The sequence below is a fragment of the Carassius gibelio genome, chromosome A9 (assembly GCF_023724105.1).
Source record: "Carassius gibelio isolate Cgi1373 ecotype wild population from Czech Republic chromosome A9, carGib1.2-hapl.c, whole genome shotgun sequence".
NCBI lineage: Eukaryota > Metazoa > Chordata > Actinopteri > Cypriniformes > Cyprinidae > Carassius > Carassius gibelio.
Window position 1 is genome coordinate 4,331,716 of NC_068379.1, and position 20,695 is coordinate 4,352,410.

The 20,695-nt window shown below is 36.8% G+C and overlaps 2 protein-coding genes across 3 annotated transcripts in view; one reads left to right on the plus strand and one right to left on the minus strand.

Moving 5' to 3' along the window:
- The window catches only part of LOC128019475 (nuclear receptor subfamily 1 group I member 2), a 30,117-nt gene extending 24,599 nt beyond the window's left edge, over positions 1-5,518 (plus strand). The window contains exons 4-9 of the mRNA XM_052605477.1: positions 1,131-1,300; positions 1,423-1,694; positions 1,825-1,970; positions 3,617-3,733; positions 3,810-3,915; positions 3,983-5,518. Of these exons, the coding sequence (XP_052461437.1) occupies positions 1,131-1,300; positions 1,423-1,694; positions 1,825-1,970; positions 3,617-3,733; positions 3,810-3,915; positions 3,983-4,124 (953 nt within the window). The 3' untranslated portion in view covers positions 4,125-5,518. The remainder of the gene's footprint in view (positions 1-1,130; positions 1,301-1,422; positions 1,695-1,824; positions 1,971-3,616; positions 3,734-3,809; positions 3,916-3,982) is intronic.
- A 1,000-nt stretch (positions 5,519-6,518) lies between these two features.
- Positions 6,519-20,695, minus strand: part of LOC128019474 (glycogen synthase kinase-3 beta) — a 37,582-nt gene continuing 23,405 nt past the window's right edge. Inside the window, exons 4-11 of one of the 2 annotated variants that reach the window (XM_052605475.1) lie at positions 16,003-16,113; positions 14,723-14,853; positions 14,257-14,363; positions 13,324-13,421; positions 12,694-12,801; positions 10,376-10,562; positions 10,171-10,269; positions 6,519-9,147 (exon numbers count right to left, since the gene is read on the minus strand). In XM_052605475.1, the coding sequence (XP_052461435.1) occupies positions 9,077-9,147; positions 10,171-10,269; positions 10,376-10,562; positions 12,694-12,801; positions 13,324-13,421; positions 14,257-14,363; positions 14,723-14,853; positions 16,003-16,113 (912 nt within the window). In that variant the 3' untranslated portion in view covers positions 6,519-9,076. The remainder of the gene's footprint in view (positions 9,148-10,170; positions 10,270-10,375; positions 10,563-12,693; positions 12,802-13,323; positions 13,422-14,256; positions 14,364-14,722; positions 14,854-16,002; positions 16,114-20,695) is intronic. The other variant, XM_052605476.1, reaches the window with a different exon arrangement.

The following is a 20,695-nucleotide window of genomic DNA, read 5'->3' on the forward strand; positions in this document are numbered from 1 at the left end:
GAGAGCAATAAAAGTGTTAGCCAATAGGCTCAGTCGTACATCAATCAAACTGTTGACTGGTGCACGAACACCTCCTCAACATTCAATAATCTCAAATTGGAGAGCGCGCGCCCTGTTAGGTCGAGGTAAGCACTGGCCACGGAAAAAAGAAGATGCACTTTTAATAGCGAATGGACCGCTACATGCTCTTGGTTAAGACCTGTAGATGGCGAAGCAGAGAGAGCTTTTGGCATTTTATGCAAAAGCAGTTTTGGTTATGGTGAAGAATACGACGTGAAGCAACATGGTGCATGTGAGTACCACAGAAAAAAAAATCATAATTTTTCAATAAACCAAATGACCCACAGGCTGACGAAGTTTCGGCAGCAGAAGTGACAAGCGTTTATCATGCCGTACATTACACACATTCATATCACTCTACTGCAGTAACAAGTTAGCCCCAGTCATTTTTTCCAGATTCTGAAATGGCTAAGAAAAAAGCTGTAGAAACTTTGGGTGATATTTTGGGTCAGGCAGTGTCTTAATCTTTTAGTCGGTGGGTTTAAAAAGAAATATAGGCGATATATTACAGAAAGCTTGAAATATCTACTTTTAAATGAAAATATTCAAACCAAAATAAATGGGCTTCTCTCTGATGATGTAATCCATATGAAATGTGCATTTCTCTCTGGCGTTCATAGCGAGTATGCATCGTCAACTTCATCTTTGCAGCGACACAGAAAAAAACAGTTTATTACTAAACAATTAAATGTCTCCTTGCTAATTTAGACACATTCATATTCATTACCGGCTCTTTGTGGCAAGCTTTATGTGTGCAGTCATAACACTTATCATGTAGGCTAAAGCCTATTTAAGTAATTAAATTAATATAAAGGGGAGATGCATTTACTACTCTTAAAAAATGCATGTCAGGTACAATTTTTCTTTTTCTTCTTTTGCGGTCCGAGTTGCGGGCGGGTTAGCTGAAAATGTCGGTCGGGTGCGGGTTGTTTATTCATTGACCTGCGCATCACTGATAGGAATCGATTACGTTTAAAAATATATTCAAATAGAAAGCACTTATTGTAATAATATTTCACACTATTACTTAAAAAATTCTATAGTGGCTTCCCTTTGGTTGTTTTCCTCAGTGATCATGTCGGATGAGGCCGTGGAGAAGCGGAGGATGCAGATCAGGAGGAAGAAGATGCAGGAGGAGCCTGTAACGCTCTCCCCTCAACAGGAAGCTGTCATACAGGAGCTGCTCACCGCACATCACAAGACCTTCGACATGACTTGTGCCCACTTCATTCAGTTCCGGGTAACATACTTACTGTACCTGATACTGATCGTCTGTTAAAGATTCAGACAAATACTGTATATACAGTATCTACTGAGCTATGTTTTAAAGCACTGTCTTTATTAGAGGTTTCATGTCCGCAGCCTTTAGACCGCGATCAGAAGTCCAAGTCTCGGTGCACTGGAGAGCCAAACAGCAGCAGGTTCACTTACACAACCACGCATGAAGATGCAGTGCAGCAGACCATCAGCTTTGTCTCCCCCTCGTTCCCTTACTTCAGCATTCACAGTCCTGAAACTACAGAGAAGACTCGACATAAAAGTGCCATTTTTACCTCTCTGCCACATTTTACAGACCTCACCACATACATGATCAAGAATGTAATCAACTTCGGCAAGACGCTTACGATGTTCAGGTGAATACCGGCCCTCGTTCAGTGCATCTGATATAAAGATTCATCACTGGTGCTCACAAGTGATCAGACAAGACATCTTTACACCTTTTTTGCTCATGTTGTTTTAGTCAATGTGTGTTTCGAATGGCAGGGCTCTAATCATAGACGACCAGATCTCGCTGCTGAAAGGCGCCACCTTTGAGATCATTCTGATCCACTTCAACATGTTCTTTAATGAGGAGACGGGGATCTGGGAGTGCGGCCCGCTGCAGTACTGCCTGGATGACGCCATGCGAGGTCTCCATTAATCTTATATAGACTGTGCTGTATGACATGTGTAAATTAGAAACCAATATCTACTACAGACTATATGGCAAGCATGCATTTCTACCTTTGCAATGCACTAGGGTCAGGCGACTTCTTCCTTATCAGTGGTTCCCATGTTTTTGTGTACCTGGGAATAAGTGGTCAGCTATTCTGGAGTCTTGTTATTAGGTATAAAGGTAGATTTTTGTAATGCACATTGGTATTTTATTGTTTATTAATTACATTTCTCGAACAATGCAAGCACAATACACTTTAATGCTTAAGACGGAAGAATCATATCATTAGAAATGTAAACTTTTAAGTAAAAACTTATACTGTTATAAGTAGTATGCTTAAACTAGCGTTCAAAGGCTTGGAGTTGGCAATATTTTTTATGTTATGGAAAGAAATCTCTCATGCTCATCAAGGCTGGATTTATTTGATCAAAAATACAGTAAAAGCGAAATATTATTGCAGTTTAAAATAACTGTTTCTGTTTGTATTACAAGCTTCAATCCATCCTTGATTTTTTCTTTATATTTGCTAATCAAGGCTAAATTATTATGGTTGCTCGAGAAGTGGCATCTCATTCCATATTGACTAATTACCCTGATTTTCTACAGTCTCTGAGACGCAGCTGTAAAAGCCTTAAATTGAACTCTGAATTGAATGTCATTACTGTGACATCTAGTTTCATACAGCTGTTACTCACAACAGCTCTTCTGTTTAAAGAACATGCATTGTTTCAAAGCAAACTATGGGACTGCTTTACCGTGTCATAACACGAAAACGCCACACACATAATCCATGTTAACATGTCAAATGCTTCTAGTCTGAAATCAGTACAAATGTAGATCAAATGGACACATCTGCATTAAGAAAGATCCTCAGTGTACAGCACAGAGTAGGATACTAAAGACAGATTCATTATGAATATTTGCCACCAATTCTTTCACGACCAAATTATTTGAGCTTTGCACACTGACTTTGTCAACACTTCTAGCCTGATTTTTATTTTCTCTTCTCTTTTTTCTTTTATTTAATATTATAACTGATACAAATGCTTAATGCCTAAATGCCATTTATGTTATACAGTTAAAATGAAATTTTTTTATTTGAACTTTTTTTTCCTTTTCTTATATTTTTATTGATTTTTTGTGATGTGATTTTTTTAAATTAGTTTTTTATTTTATTTATATTTCTCTTTAGCTTTCATATGGGTTTTAGTTTTAGTAATTTTAGTTAGTTAATCAGTTTTCAATTTAATTAAAGTTAAATTTTTTTACAAATTTTTATGATTTTCTTAAATTTTTAGATATTTATTTTTGGTTTTATTTTATTTTTATTTCAGTTTTAATTTTATGAATTTAAGTTTAAACACAATTAAACAAAAATAATTTTCAATTATAATTTTCAGTTATAATTTTCAAGTTTCCTAATTGCTAGTTTTCCATCTAATATTTATGTTTTATTCGATTTCAGCTTTATTTTAATTAACAAAAAAGTTCCTCCTCTTAAAAATGAAACATCAATAAATGAATCTAGGGTGATTTTCCACCTTGCAGCATGTGCTACACATGCTTTTGAGGGCATTTTCAAGCAGACTTCCTGCTTCCGTTTGTGTCTTTCCTCCTCAGCTGGTTTCCAGCGTCATCTGCTGGACCCCATGATGAACTTCCATTACACACTGCGCAAGCTGCACCTGCGTGAAGAGGAGTATGTGCTGATGCAGGCCATCTCGCTCTTCTCACCAGGTACTTCAGATGAAGCTCACGTTCACATGAACACACCAGCTGTTTCCCCTCTTACACATGTGTGTTTCGTCCACAGATCGGCCCGGTGTGAAACATCACAGCGTGATCGACCGCAACCAGGAAACACTAGCTCTCACCCTGAAGACCTACATTGAGGCCAAGAGGACCGAGCCAGAGAAACAGTAAGAACGCTTTATTTCCGTCTCATGAGGAGATTGCACATTCATTTGAATCTTCCCCTTCTGCTAGTCTGCTGTTCCCAAAGATCATGGCGTGCCTGACTGAGATGAGGAGCATGAATGAAGAGTACACGAAACAAGTGCTGAAAATCCAGGACATTCAGCCTGAAGTGTCTCCGCTTTTACTGGAAATAATAAGCAAAGACAGCTAAGCCTTCACAGAGCAGGTGAACTCCTGAACTCTCTTATCACCAGCTGCGTTGACCTTCATCTGAGGACACTACGAACTGAAATATATTCAAGACAAGGACTGTGACTACTGATAAAGAACAGCACACTGCAGATGTGAAACTCTCATTTTATAAGTGTGTTACTAAATGTAACTGTGTATGAGTTTATCTCACGAGCAAACTTTTGGTTCATAAGCAGATGTAGGATGGCACATAACATCTCTTACATTCACTGAATGAATGAAGCTTGAAAATGCTGTAAGAGAAAGTTATCATGGCAGCATTAGATCACAAACGTATAAAACGATGATATGATATACATATAGTGCTAATAGTCTGCCTTGATGAATCGGTTTATTTATTATTAATTTTGCGAAATGCAAAATAGTCGTATAAGTTTAGCGCTTCAAGGTGTGTTGTGTTCAGGTTATTTAATATCAGTGACGGCGTCATATGTGAATAGCTATATTTGATTCAGGCATTTTCCAGATTAGAATGTAAACGGAGTTATGAATCTCATAAAGATCATGTTCAGATCGTAATTTACTCTACATATTGAAAAAAAAATAGCATTGTTACATTTCCATAATTATTTTTCATTACAGGAATGAGTATGGGAAAAATAGGCTTTTATGCAAAGTATGCGATTTGATTTTGGGCATGGATTATGTTCTTGTCAGGTTTTGTGAGATTCACTCTGATATGTGGCTGGGGAACAAAAGAGTTGTGCTAACTGGTCTGTTGTGAATGCTTTACTAGAAAAAAAAAAGCTTGCTGTATTTTGCGCAACATATGAATGTCTACAATTCTGAAGATTCGGAATTTCATGGAGGCTGCAAGAGTTCATCACACAGACACTTTCTTGAGAAGCGATTGCCTTTTAATATTCTACACTCAGCTGTGAGCGTAACCTTTTTCACTTACTACATTCATGTTTTAAAGCTAAGTTACTAAACAGACATCAGAAAGCATCTGAAGGTCATTTGGACCTTTTGTGGTTCATTTTGTCATTAAAGCTACAAAACAATCAATGTGACGATTGTGAGCTAGTGTCATGTGGATGTGACATGACAGTGTAGAGCAGGTGTTTAGGGTTCAAACCAGGAGTGCAGTATTTTTGGAAAATATTCTTTAATTATTATAAATTTTAATACATATTATCAGAGTATTCAGATGTCAGGTGACTCTATAAATGCCTTCATACTAGCATCCTGTTTAGATTAAGCAGTTATTTTTTCCTGTCTGATATATTGTGAGGAAACTTGTCACAACAGGAATCATTTCTACACAGTGCACTCAGGTCTTCTGTCTTTACAGTGATTATTTGCAGAGTAAGATGTATATGTCCCGCTCAGGAAAATAAAATGTACAATTTACGAGCATGTGTGTAGAATCTTTAACTGTGTAACCATTTATTTTCTACAGGGTTTCTGCAGGATTTTTAAGCTCAAGTTTAAGACTTTTTAAGACCTAAACAAATAACATTAACACCATATGAGCGCAAAAGGTCAGCATGGTTACATAACTGTAAAATGATTGTAAAAAGCATGATTTACAGTTCATATACAGGTTTTCACAAAAACATAAAGGTTTATAAAAAGATAAACTTCACATTTCAGCATTTAAATCATTTTTTGAATAAATGAGTCAAACGTATCAATTATTAATTTAAACCATTATCAATAAACTATTATATTAATTAACACAAATATAATTTACTGTCTTAATTGTCTAGAATTTTATAATGTATTTATAATCTTGTCGAACCACCAGATCAGATTTACAACTCTGCTTGTTTGCAGTGTAAAAAAAAAAAAAAACGGGTTGATTTTCACATTGGTCTGAACAAAAACAGAAGGGCTTTTTGAAAATGCAAATTCATTCGCTTCCAGCAGGAGGCGCTTTCCGAACGCAGAAATATAACTGTTGCCCTGGTAACAGCAGTAAACAAAGCAGCAGCAGGGTCTTTGAAGCTTACAGAGCCCTTGTTTATTCAATGAAATAATAATAACCTTTTGAAGTTTAATCGTCACATTAAACTATAAATTTAAGACCTCTTTAAATCATAATTAAGACTTTTTGATATTTGAATATATTTTACAGCGTAATTTATTCCTGAGTTTTCCACATCATTACTCCAGCCACATGATACTTCAGAAACCAATTAACCCCAACCTTTTGAACGCTAGTAGGCTATAACACATGCTTTTATCCAAAGCAACTTAAAATGCTTTTTTTTATTTGAACTCAGGCACTTACCACAATCACCTTTAAACATATTAAGCAAGAGTGAAGAAAAAGAGAGACATTTCCTTGCACTTTAGTCTAAATGGATTGACTTTAGGGATTAAAGAAAGACGCGTGGCAAATGCAGGGTCATTTCCAAGCTATCCTACTCTTTATTTAATGCAAATTACAGTACCAGGTAACTAGTCTCTGAATCCAAGTCACACCAAGGACCAAAACGGGCATATTTACAAGGAGAGGAGACATTTAGCATACCTTCACAGAAAAAGAATATATTTAAAATAAAATAAAAATTTCAGTCACAAACAGAGGCATTCAAGTAATATTAATGTTATACATGTTGTATTTGTTTTTTTTATTTTTATTCCTTTTTTCCATTTTAAACCAAGACAACTGTTTTCCCAACAAGTGTATGTAATGCGATAGTCTGTATTCAGCCCACAGTCCTTAAACAATTGTTTTTTTTTTGTTTGTTTTTTTGGCAATTGTTTTTAAACCTTGCGTCTTTACATTCTTACTCTAACTGTAGTCACATGACGTGGTCACACCATTCATGGAAAGCAACACATCTGTGAATGCGCATCTTACAAGCAAGCTTTACATTGAGGGTCCGGCGGGAGCTACGTGACATCTCTACCACGTACTGTCAGCTGGCCAACGAGCGGACACACAAAGAAATCATTATTATTGCCCCTGGGATGTCGCAGTTACATCACAGCACACTCAGAGTTGGTTCACTTTGGTAGTGGAACGAGTGTCAGAACATACATTGCGATAAACTCCACGGGAACATGACTTCCTCCACACACAAAAACACCTTTGTGCCGAACTCGAGAGAGAGAAAAAAGAAGTGAGGAAAAACATCTACAGAAATGCCGTTGAATGTGGTTTCTGATAGTAAATGAAGTCAGCTGTCAGTCATTCAGACTTGACCAATCAACAGCACCTGCAGAGGGTCACAGGAAGGGGCGTGGTCTAGGGACAGGAAGTGTATGGAAGCAAAGGCACTCCAAACTATAGATACACTATACATTACTAGTTATAGTTACAATAATATAGCTGGCACCTACTGTACATATAAGATTGAACTATATGGCTGGAGCAAGCTCCTTGTCTACACTATCCAACAAACAGGTCATGTCTGCCCTGATCTTTTAATTCTGTTTTATTTCTTTGATCCTTTTTTCATTTAATCCCTCGTCTTTGTTTTCGCTCATTTACAGTTCTCAGGTCAGCATATTTATGTACATAGCAGAACACACTCACTCACACACACTCACACATGCACGCACGCTCACAAATTATACAAAAATCAAAACAAAACAGAAAAAGTCAAAGTAAAAGCCAGAATTTGGTGAGGAGCAACTGTGCTGTACTGTATATACACGACTGTCGTTTTCTTATACTGCCATGCTTTGCGCATTAAGACATTTTGGGAAGGAAAAAAGTACGTCTTTCTGTAAGCTATGCCGAGACATGATGAAGAAAAAAGTAGTGGTTAAAACAACACAGCCATTTCAGTTTAACATCGCGAATGGAGCACAGACACAGTCTCTGTGAAGTCAGCGCCACATCGATGCGTTTCTTCATGTGTTCTTTATGTTTAGCTGTGTGCATAAGAACAATGGATCTGAACATCACGACACCGACACACACGCGACAATAAATAACCAGAGGAAATCAGGACAGAAGGTGATTTCTAATGGCTAACTGAAAACAGCAGACTACTGTATCATTTCAGTCAGCGGCCAAACTGTAATGGATTCTGATGATGCTAGATATAGATCTATCTATATATATATCTATATATATATCTATATATATATATATATATATATATATATATATATATATATATAAAAATAAATAAACCGTGTATGTATAAATCATACATAAACACAGAGATGGAGACACACATCTCACCTGTCAATCAAATGGTTTGCCCCTCCCCTACAGCCCGCCCATTTTATAAAACAAGATAAAATAGATTCAGCCGACTTAAAACTCCTGTAACAGAGTATTTCTCTGTTGTCTTTGTGGTTGACATGCGTTTTTTATATTTATACCTCTTGTACAGTGCCTTGTGTTTGTTAGATACGCTTAGATACAATATTTCCTCTAGTTTTGAATGCTTGCATCATCTTCACCCAATACATATACATACATATACATATATATATATAAATATACACACTATATGTATATATATGTGTACTGTATACATGGGGTGCTCCCAACCAAATTCAAGCCATGCGCTATTAAAGGCCCAGGACAGTATAAAGGGAGAGAAGGTGTCCAGGTGAGAGAAGGGGAGCCCAGATGCGAACGGAAGTGGATGGATCTGGCTACCGGATTGCTTACATAATAAGATTGTCCTCTGAGAATGAAAAACAAAAAAAAGTTCCGGCTGGTCACAGACCAGGATTTGTGGTTTAACCCTCCCAGCTGCTCTCTCTTTTTCTCTGTCTCTGTCACTCTTGTGAATTACACTCGACGAGGCTATTCCACACGTATCATTTTAAACTCGTTCTGAACGAAAAAAAAAAAAAATCATAAATGAAGGTTGTTGGCTCTTGCAGTCTGAATAAGAGTGGCGGTTACATGACTCGAATCCTGCCCGATAAGCTGGTGAGCAGTAGGGTGGGCGTGGCCTCGGAGGCAGGGTCAGGTCTGATTGGCTGGGGCTCTCAGGTTGAGGTGTTGGAGGCGGAGGCAGAGGCTGCAGTTGTGGTCTGACCGCGATCTCCACTATTGACATCTGGACACAAAGAAAAAACATTGTTATTAGAATATATTGTATGTTATATACTGTCATATCTATTCATTTCTTCAAAAAGAATTTCACAATGCAATTTATGCAAGTACTGATTAGAATGCAGTTTGTATATGATTAATCTTTTTTTTTTTTTTTTTAAATGTCAGCATGATACAACCGTCTTTGTATCATAATAAAATTATTTAAAAGCCTTTTTAAAATAATTACATTGTTATTAAATTTGCATTTAAAATACGTTTAAATAAGCAGTTTGGCAGTCTATTTTAATGCAGAAAAGGCATAAAACCACAAATGATATCATATAGATGAGCACTAAAGACTTCTGTAAAAAAGCTTCTATAAAAAAATCTGATAATTTGACAAGACAAGCCTATTTAAGGTATTATTATTAATTTGATTACTTTTTTTGTCATGATATTTGTTAAATTATGTAACAGTATTAATTAAATACCAATACAGCATTTATTATAAGATTTTTTATGATTTTATTTTTATTTTTTATATATCTATTTAGCTTTAAATTCAGTTTGAGCCATTTCATTACATCAATCTATTCAAACCTATTTTGAGTTAGTTTCCAATGCAACATTTACATTTTTTTCATAGTCTAATATTGACATTTTATTTTATATTAACTTTGATTCAATAACATTTTTTTTAAATAGTTTCTTATAGTTTTTTTATAGAGTAACAACACTGGTTGTACAACGTCGTGTGCTGCGACTCCCCTTAATTTCCATTTAAAAATATTTTGAAACTTTTTTTGAAAAGGAAGAAGGAAATATGTTATTACTTTTGATGGATAGGCAACATGTGTTATTAATTCTTCTATACTCTGTCCATTTTTATGTCATTGATTAAAGTCAAACAGTCAGTAACAACTTTGACACAAAACCCCTGTTCATTAAAAGCACTAAGACATATGAACAGTGTCTCAGAGTGAGCTATCTCCAGAACACAAGGGATGTCAGATGAGCACGAACAGCGTCTAAAGCAAAGGCTGACCTGAGGTGGCAGAAGCGTTGGTGGGGGTAGAGGCTCCTGTCTGGTTACGTGCATGAGCAGGAATTAGGATAGAGGCCAGGGATGGGTTACTGGACAGCTCTGAGTCAAGCCAAACGAAAAAAAAAGAAAACATATTAAAAAGCTGATTACTTTACATTTGACAGCACCTTTTCTTCATACAAGCAAATGCAAAATCATGCCATACCTTGAGTTGTGAAGTTGAATAAGGATGGTTTCTCACGTCCATTAGGAAGTTTGACATTGGGATCCCGCAGTTCATCAAAGAAGGAGTGAGCGCAGGCCTCAAGCGGGGTCAGTCGAGCGGTCGGCGTGTACTCCAACAGCCGCGAGCACAAAGCAATGGCTTCAGGAGGCGTGCGCGGCCGAAACACCTGCAGAGACATTCCATTAGCTTAGTAAGAGTCTATAACCAAGATGTATATTGTCTTAATTAAGTATCGATGAACGGCAACACTTTATTGTAGAGTTTGCTTGCTACGTGTATAATAACATAGTAATAACACTAACATAATGGCATAATAAAAAAATGTGCATTGCTTTTGAATGAATAACCACGCATTATAACATTTTACATTTTGCATAAGCTTTCTTCATTCCATTTGAAAGATCACTCATTCGCATGATTTGCGATTAAGCCACGACATGCCTTGAGCTATGGAAGTTTTATGAATCATTCATAAGAAACTGAATCATCTATGACTCATTTAGCAAATTATCTCCCGTTCACGTTTAGGATGATTATATGCACATCTTTATAAATGAGGTGCCAGTCTGACATTATGGCATCACATTAAAGGAACTGTATACTTTTTTATGAGTTATAAGGACGAAATGTTAATTTGCTTTTTGTAGCCAACTCTTTAAAGTGTTTGTCTTCAGCGGAGCAAGACGTGCAATCATTGAAATAAGACTTGTTTATATCTAACTTATTATTACACTATAAATTAACAGTTTTTTGGTAAACTAGCTCTGGCTAACTTGAAGCAGAAGAAAAGGAAGGCATTTCAGCCTTTCAAGGTGTTTGCGTCACATGCACTGGGGCATATCCTGAGCAGAAGGTAAGCGTGTGTTGAAGGGAGGGTCTGATTGGAAGCAGGATAAACTAAACACACCCTGCAGCTCAGTCGTGCACTACACACATTGAGCACCAGGGGGCAGCTGAGAGATCCTGCCATTATACTTAATCTGCACTACAGCCCAAATATCACCAAAATATCACCAAAATATCAATTTGATATCTGTATCGTTATTTTCAAGTATGATTTTTTTTTTAAGTAATAAATAAAATGAGATTTTGTTTGTGTAAACCTCCCTTTGTAATCAAACTAAAGAAAAGTATCAAGATTATTACCAGTGTCCATCTGGAACAGTTCATCTGTCCTTCAACTGCATTTTCAAACGACTCAGCAAGTTCAGTTTGACGTACATGACAACAGATTCAGTTGCAAGGCATAACATACTCCACTGTTCAAGAGTTTGGGGTCAGGAAGACTGTGTTATAATTTTGAAAGAAGTCTCTTGTGCTCATTTGGTGGCATTTATTTGATCTACAGTAAAAAACGACAGTAAATATGTATGTAATAATTTATTCCTGTGATGCGACGCTGAATTTCCAGCATCATTACTCTAGTCTTCAGTGTCACATGATCCTTCAGAAAACATTTCATATTATTTTCAGTGTTCAATTTTCAGGATCGTTAGATTAATAGAAAGTTCGAAAGAACAGTATTTATTTGTGTAATATAAAAGTCTATTATAGAAGTCTTCACTGCTACTTTTAATCAATTCGACAAATTTTGCTGATTAAAAGTATCAACCGCTTTTACAAAAAAAATCTTACTGACCCCAAACTTAAAAAAAAAAAAATTGTGCATACCCAAAATCTAAAATATATACCACAGAGGTAAACAACAATTGTAAAAAGTGTAATGAAGTCAGCAAGCAATGTAGAAAGCATGTCTGGTGATGTCATTCAAATCAAATGGACAAATGGACATGAGGATGTGACATCAGCTCCGTTCCAAACCCTCGTAAACTGCCTAAATATAAAAAACTTTTTATTTCTGGATTTTATTTAGTATTGAATGAACCATAATAGCACTATGTAGTACACATATAGTATATTTCCATATTTATAATGTCAGCTTTTTTTTTTTAAATCTTGACACACCGCCTTCTCTCTTCTAAATCAAGCTAAGGCGGCAACATATTTATTCCACCTACATTTTCTGAACCAGGTTTCCTACGTAGGCAGCTCACTAGGATTCAGAATAGACTGTATAAGGTCACTTGGCTAGCCATCACAACAGAGCTCAGATAGAGCACAATCTGGACTGAAGTTTTCCTTCTTCTTTCATCAACTACTTGAGAAGTGTGTGTCTAAGAACAATAATGAAGTGCTGTCGGCGAGTCGCGTCACGAATGGAGTCAGGACAGTGAGTGGAGATGACGGCCGGAGGTGGGAGACGGCTGTGCTAGAAGTAGAAAACAGTTGGCCTGTACCTGTTTACTCACCTTAGTCCATGGGTGGGCCTTAATCTGCGGGAACTTGAACTCGGTGTAGTTTGGGTTCATTTCCCGAATCTGCTCGCGTGTAGGAGTGCCCAGCACCTGAGACCACAAACACACACAAACACCAGTCGTGATCACAGCACAGGAGCACAGCTGATTCAGGACCATCACGCTCCGGGGTTCACTGTTATTAAAATTAACTCTAGAAAATGAAATCTAAAATGAAAGTTAGACTGAAAAACTCATTTAACCAAGCTACAGTACTGATTTTCATTGTGTGTGCTTTTTTAAAATCAAGTTTTCAAATACCTTTTATGGATAAAGCTTATTGTTTTAGACTTTTTTTTTATGGCAAACTACAATATAATTTCTGCTAAAACCTGCATGGAATGTATTTCAATGTATTGTAATTACACACACACCAGTGAGAGTGTGAGACGTTTTTAGAGAGTTCACCTTAGAAAACTGTAGAAACACCCGTAAATCATGCTAACGGTCTCGTATAAAGCTAGAAACCTAAATCAACTGAGTGTGGCTCTGCAATTGTTGCTCTTCCTATAAACTCATGCAAACGCTGAGATTAAATCTCAGACAGAAGTGGCGGTGTAGTGGCGCCAGTACCTTGATGATTTCCACCAGCTGATCCACTCCGCTGTCGCCGGGGAAAATGGGTTGTCCAAGCAAGAGCTCGGCCAGCACGCAGCCAGCTGACCACACGTCTGCAGGGAAAGAGGGAGAGTGAGGGAGGGCTGACACCAAACACTATCCTAAACACTATGAGCACCATGCATTCAATGAACTTACAATGGATTATATTTCCCAAGGTTATAATGTATTATAAGTCTCATATCTTGCCATTGTTAACTTGTTACTTTACATAAAGCAGACAAAGACCACTTATAAATAATAACAACAATAATAATAATAATAAATATTTTTACTTAAACAGCCATAAGATCAGATATCTGTGTAATATGGCACATCTGATTTTAACAATATTTATTGTAATGTCAGTAAGATACTGTAGAGATCTTCAATAAATAACGTCAAGATATGAGACTTAGCATTCATTACAAATTAAGTAAATGTTGCGGCGTTTATGATGCGTTATAAATAATCATACTCATAAAAGTAATGAACACAAATAAGTACATTTTATAATGTTTTATAATAGTTTTTATGATTATTTATGAGATGAAACAACATATTATACGTTTTTCTTTATCATTATGATGCCTTACGAATACTCTTATAAAAAGGGGCTTCACAGAAAAAGTGTTACCAAAACATCGAATTGCATTTAATATAATTCAAAATGTAATACATTTGTATTTAATTGCAATTAACATGCAATTATATTTAGATTACACTTCAGTATATCATTTATGTACTCTTTAAAAAAATAAAAATACTAGTGTACTTCTTTTTTCACAAGAGTCACTTTTGGCATGAATTTGCATATTTACCTTGATAAGAAGTGATAGCAGCATAATGGAGGAGTAGTTTATTGAAGCAGAAATGATTTGCATGGTAGTACAGTTAAAGCTCATGTACCTATGCTGGAGGTGTAGTCGGTTGCTCCAAAGATGAGTTCGGGGGCTCTGTAGTAGCGTGAGCATATGTAGGAAACATTGGGCTCCCCACGTACTAACTGCTTAGCACTGCGAACAAAAAGACAGACCGTCACAGGGGGAACATCTCTCTAAGTCCCCAGTATAAGGTGTTCATTAACAAACGGCAGATTCACATTCCCTAGTTTACAGCCAGCAGGTGTAAGGCAAGTGAGAAATAGATCCCCGAATATCACTTCACCTAAAACCTTTACCAGTATTCTTATGCAGACAAATGTGAAAAGCAGGTTAAATGAGAAAGGCTGAAGTCAGCACAGTTATCTCCGAGCATAGCGAGACCATCTGGAGCCTCCGGTGAGGTGTAATATGGGATTACCAGTTAAACGCACTTCACAGATCCACTAGGGCCGCGATACACCTTTGAAAGGTTATCCGAAAAGCCAACTGACCTGCCAAAGTCACAGAGTTTGAGCACGGCCGTGTCTGGGTCCAGCAACAGATTCTGCGGCTTGATGTCCCGATGGCAGATCCCAAAGGAATGGATGTAGGCCAGACTCCTGAAGAGCTGGTACATGTACAACTGTAGCGAGGAAGATAAGAGTCATCAGGTTACTAACGCAGTCATAAAAACAGCTCGCAAAACAAATTACCCTAAAATTACCCGGCATAATATAATTGTTTTTAACAATTTAATTAAAATCTAATAATAATCCTCCAGATACACTGTTTTGAATTGGATTTTTTTTTTTCAAGGAACACAGAAGGTGAATTTTTGAACAACATAATGGCTGCTGTGTAACATATAATGAAGGTCAATGGGGACTGGTGTTGAAAATGACTTAAAAACCACCACAGTCCTTTTTAAGGATCATAAAGGTGGTCCATTTGACTATTCTGAATAATATAACGCAAATACAGCTGCACTGACATCAGTGGCATTTTATCGCATCCATTGGTCTATTTTTAGAACTTTGACAGATTATTAGTGATTGATGATTTTTGATCTGTTCATCACCAAAACTTGGAATATAGTTCACGAGTCATACGGAGTACTTTTATGATTATCTTATGGTGTTTTTATGATTGAAAGAGCCCCATTCACATTCATTATATGCAAAGAAGTTGCCACAAAAGTCTTAAAAAATAAAAAAATTTTGTTCCACAAATAAAAGAAAGTAAATAGGTAAGGATGTGTAATGACACCATTATGCATTTCTCTACAAAAACTCATTTTTTTTTTAGTTAAATATTCATTTAGAGCTCAGAATATCTTCTTCATAAAAATTCCCACGGTGCTACAAAATTCTATTAATTTGCATGATTTTTTCAAGTTTAGAAATCACTTTTTAAATGTTTGTTTTATCTTAAATCATTAATTGGAGGTGTGCTGAGGCCCTGACCTCCTGGTGAAGAACCACTGATTTAACTTCTAAGAGGAAAGTTCTCCCATATCTTTTTATCTGTACACATATTGTGTGTGTGTGTGTTTGACTATTTATGTCGCATCCTGCCAATAGCAGGAAGGATACAGCTCAGGACGCGGCACAAAGCAGTGATGATGTCATCACAGCAGTCAAGACACTGGTGACGCAGAACTGCTCGGGAGGAGGGGGAACACATGCCAACACACACTCGGCTGACCCGCAGACTCCCGCGAGAACAAAACCCAAGGCTTTCATTCAGGACGTACACATCACTCACACAAACACACAACAGGAACACTCCGCACCTTTACATAAACCATGGGAAGGGTCTGCTTAGCGCGGCTGTAGTGTCTCGCCACTCTGTAGACGGTCTCCGGGACGTAGTCCAGCACCAGATTCAGATACACCTCATCCTTCTGTGGACAGAGAACAAGAAAGCAGAAACTTGAAGTCACAGAGTTAAACTCGTCAGGCTTTATAGCACATATGTATATAACTTGAAGTCAATGTCTATACTAAAAATGTCCCATACGCTGCATCTCCACTACTCAACAACCAGCTTGTGAAATGTATAAAACAAATAAAATAAAATCTGCTATGGAAACGACACAAAAACAGCCAGTTCTCTAGCATGATGTCATTGTGGACGTTGAGTGCCATGCATTGTGTGGAAGCGTTCCTGAAAGCGAGCGATGATTGTGCTCACCATCTTTACATAACATACATGCTCAGACATTGAAGTCATATCCTCCTGAAGAACTAAAGAAAAGGAAGAGCTCAATAGGGTGGCCTACAGGGCCAGTCTGACCCCTCGTCTGATGTCACATCCTGTCTATTATGCCCTTCTTCCTTCCCCCACAAGTTCAGTTGCGAGAGGGTCTATTTCTGCTGAATATGACATGCCTGCAAAAGGACACGAGTCAAACCGACCTCACAGACTCTGCTAAACGTGTCAAGATATTTGAATACAAGAATAAGACCAAACATAAAAGATATAAATATAGATACAAAACATAAAGGGATTATTTCGCCCAAAAATTTTTATTCTGTCATCATACATTTTCACATAAATAACTTTCTTTTGCTGAAAAAAAAAAAAAAAAAAAAAAAAAATATATATATATATATATATATATATATATATATATATATATATATAAAAGTTACTCTGCTAAATGTATGAAGATATAAAGATTATTTCACTTCTATAAATTATTCACACTATAAAGATTAGACACTTCTGTTATCATGTACATTGTTTTCAAGACATATTAAATTTTTCTGTTGAAAAATGAAAAAATAAAACACAATCGTACCATAACGTGGTTATTTTAGCTTTTATTTTTCATTTTTTAAATTCTTGTTTTTATGACATCTAGATTTTTCAATTTTTTTCTTGAAAAAGAAAATAATTAAATAAAAGTGCTATAATGTAGTCATTTTAGCTTGCTTTTTTTCTGTATGTTTATGTTTTTGTAAACTATTCCCTTAAAAAAATCTGCATTAAATCTGAAAAAATGATGACAAGTAACAACAAATAATAAAAAAAAATAATAATAAAAAATATATATGTATATATACATACATACAAGTTACAAGCATCAAAGTATTTCACCAGGACACAGTGATTGGCTGCATACGATTCATTTTTCAGTGCCACTGTTTAGTCATTTTTCTTTCTCCGCTTTGACTCTGACTGATAAGTAGTCTCTGATAACAGATGTTTGATTTCCTAAAACAATGTGGGAAAATAACCCAAAGCACCCGCTGACTGTGCTGTGCAGCTAAAATTAGCCGTAGCGATGACTCATCCTCCACCCTCACTACAGCAACAGCATCACTTCCTCAATTACGGCCAATCAGACCAGCTCCTGAGATGCCCCCGTCAGATTACAGGGCCGTCTGATTGGCTGCTGCTCTGTGGTCACATGACTTTGTGAGCGTGTCATTGGGTGATCTGTGGCTCATGGCACAGTAGTCAGCGGTAGCAACAGGTAGAGACTCATCTGTCCCCAGTCCCTGCTATTACCGTTTCTTTCACAAACGGCTCCTGTCAGAGCCAAACCAACAGGTGAGGCTATGAAGACATCCAATAAAACTACTATCATTCAAGATAAAGCCTAACTACATACATGTGAAAACTTAGCCTAGTGAAACTTTAGACCGGTTTGGAAAACAGTGCCACCTCAATCATGCATGAGAAACATAAATCTGTAGGGATGAAAACAAGTTGTTCTGGTTCTGAATCTGCTTCCTCTTAACAATTCAGTTTTTTTTTTCACTAGAAATACTATAAAACCTTAATTCTATGAAACATTATTACAATTTAAAACAACTGTTTTCTACTTGAATATATATTTTTTATTTAACTCCTTCCTTTGATGCAAAAATTTGATGCAAAAAAATATTAAAATGTGATATATTCCTGTGCAAAGCTGAATTTTCATCATCATAACTCCAGTCTTCAGCGTCACATGACCCTTCAGAAATCATTCTGATATGTTGATTTGATGCTCAGTTAACATTATTATCAATGTTGAAAACAATTTCGCTCCTTAATATTTCTGTGGAAACCGTTATAAAAAAAATTCAGGATTGATGAATAACATTTATTTAAAATAGAAATATTTTGTAACATAATAAATGTCAATTGAATGCATCCTTGCAGATTATGTATCCAAAATAAATAAATAAAAATCTTACAGCTCCAAACTTTAGGACAATAGTGTAAGAGTGAGATACGTCTGAAGAAATGTTAAATCCTTCATAGCTGCAGTGTGTGTATAAATTTAGTTTGTTTCACGCAAATACAGAAGTCCATGTGGCACATCTAAGAGCCTCTCTCTCTCTTCTTATTTTTGTCTTCGATGTCATTTCAAGTTATCATCCATATGATGCACACAGTTTAAAATCAGTCACTTATTGCATGATAAAAAGTGTACTTAAAGGAATAGTTCACCCAAAATGTAAAATTACCGCATGATTTACTCACCCTCAAGCCAGTTAACGATTTTCTTTCAGACGAATACAACTGGAGTTATAATAAAAAACGTCCTGGCTCCTCCAAACTTTATATAATGGTAGTGAATGGGTGTTTAGATTTTGAAGTCCAATAAAGTGCATCCATCCATTAAAAATGTACTCCACACGGCTCAGGGGGGTGTATAAAGGCCGTCTGAAGTGAATCGATGCATTTGTGTTAGAAAAATATCCATATTTAAAATTTCATAACGAATAATCTCTAGCCTCCACTAACTGTCAATGATTTTATTGTTCATCAACTTGAAAAAAAAAGAAAGAAAGAAAAAGAAATGCATTGATTATTTAACTGTTCCCAATCGAGACGGCGTGTCCCCGAACTGAAATCGTAAATATCAACGTGGTACTCACGATAGCCAATGAGAGCGAGCGAGCGACACCTACCGGATGTTGCATGTTTCTATAGCTGAAACTTTGCAGCCACAAACTTGCCACGGAAGCAGAGTGCTGAGAAAGAAAATCAAGCTTATTCTTTTTTATCATCTATAGTGTTTTTAAACGTAAAATTTTAAGGCGAACTCTTACTGTGACGAGTGGGGCGGGGCCGAGAGCCGTGGGAACGGAGCGACACCTGCTCCACTCACCGGTCTCGAGTCCCACGGAGGAGATCGGAAGGATACAAAAGAGGAGCGATGACAGTGAAGGACGAGAGAGGACCAGGTCGGGCTTTATTTTGTGTTTGGTTGTTGTTTGTGCGCGGCAGTCGTCCGCGAGGGGCTATTTAGCCTGGTAAAGGATGTGACAATGTTAATGTATCTGGTCTTGGCGGAACAGATCTGCAAAATGCTGCTGCTGCTGCTGAATTGCTTCTGTTGTTGTAGATCATTGCTGCTTTTGCAAAGCAAGTAGGCACTTGCTACTGCCAATACATATGCCGATATGGTGTTGTGAGTATTTAAGACATATTGCTGCTGTACAATTAGCACATATAATAACCCCTGGCAGATCTATACAGGTGGAGCTGGGGAGGGTGGAGGGTTTCGGAGGAACTCTAAAAGCACGCTGCAAATTGTTATATTAAATGCTAACCAGCTATTTGAGTGTGCAACATGAACCAATCAGTTTGTGCCAAGTAGATTAATGCTCTGAATATCATCAGTTTGCATTAATGACCCATCAGCCAATGCCATCTAGAGGTTAACGATAAAGTTAACATTTGAAACAATATTTATTTATTTTTTACAATGTGTAGTTAAATAGAATGAAAGATATGTGCTGTTTTGACAACACGTCATAATTTCTGTATCATAATTTCTCAATCAGATGCAAAAAGCAATCAAGAAACAGTGCTAATATATGCTCATGGTGTGCTGTAATACTTCAAAAAAAATTTGGATCTCCATACCAAAATCTCAGATAGCCAGACAGTGATTCATCTTTTATGAATCGTTAATATTGTATGTACTGCACCCAAGAGCTCATGAGCATGAAGTCTGAATGTAATTTTAGTAAGAAACTATGTTTTTACCCACAGGTCAAGAGCTTTGGTTCCAACCATACAATTTTGCAATGTTGTTTGCTAACGTTTGTTGAAACTATGGTTTGGGAAAACAGCAACTGTAGTTGGTTAACGAACCTTTTGATAAAACCACAGCACAGGTAGTGACACGGGAATTACACTCTTCACCTTTAAGCTCAGAAAAGAGAAAGCATTTTATCATCAAAAAATGACACACTTCACCTCTAACAAAAAAGTAATGATGGTCATATGTCAAGTATTTGTTCTCAGTGACTGGACTGTTGCCATATCATTAGCGTCTTGGCCACAGCCGTTTGTTTACACCATTCTTCATCTCTCTCTCTTCCCTCCCCTTCAGCCTTTATTCTAGTTTCTTAGAGTTTTAAATTATTTTGTTGACCTGTTCTCCATGCACTCCCTGTCAGCCTTTACCCTGGTGCTCTGTGATTACAGAGGGGCCGGGGCGTGCGTGTGGGCGTGTGAGCGGAAACAAGCTACTG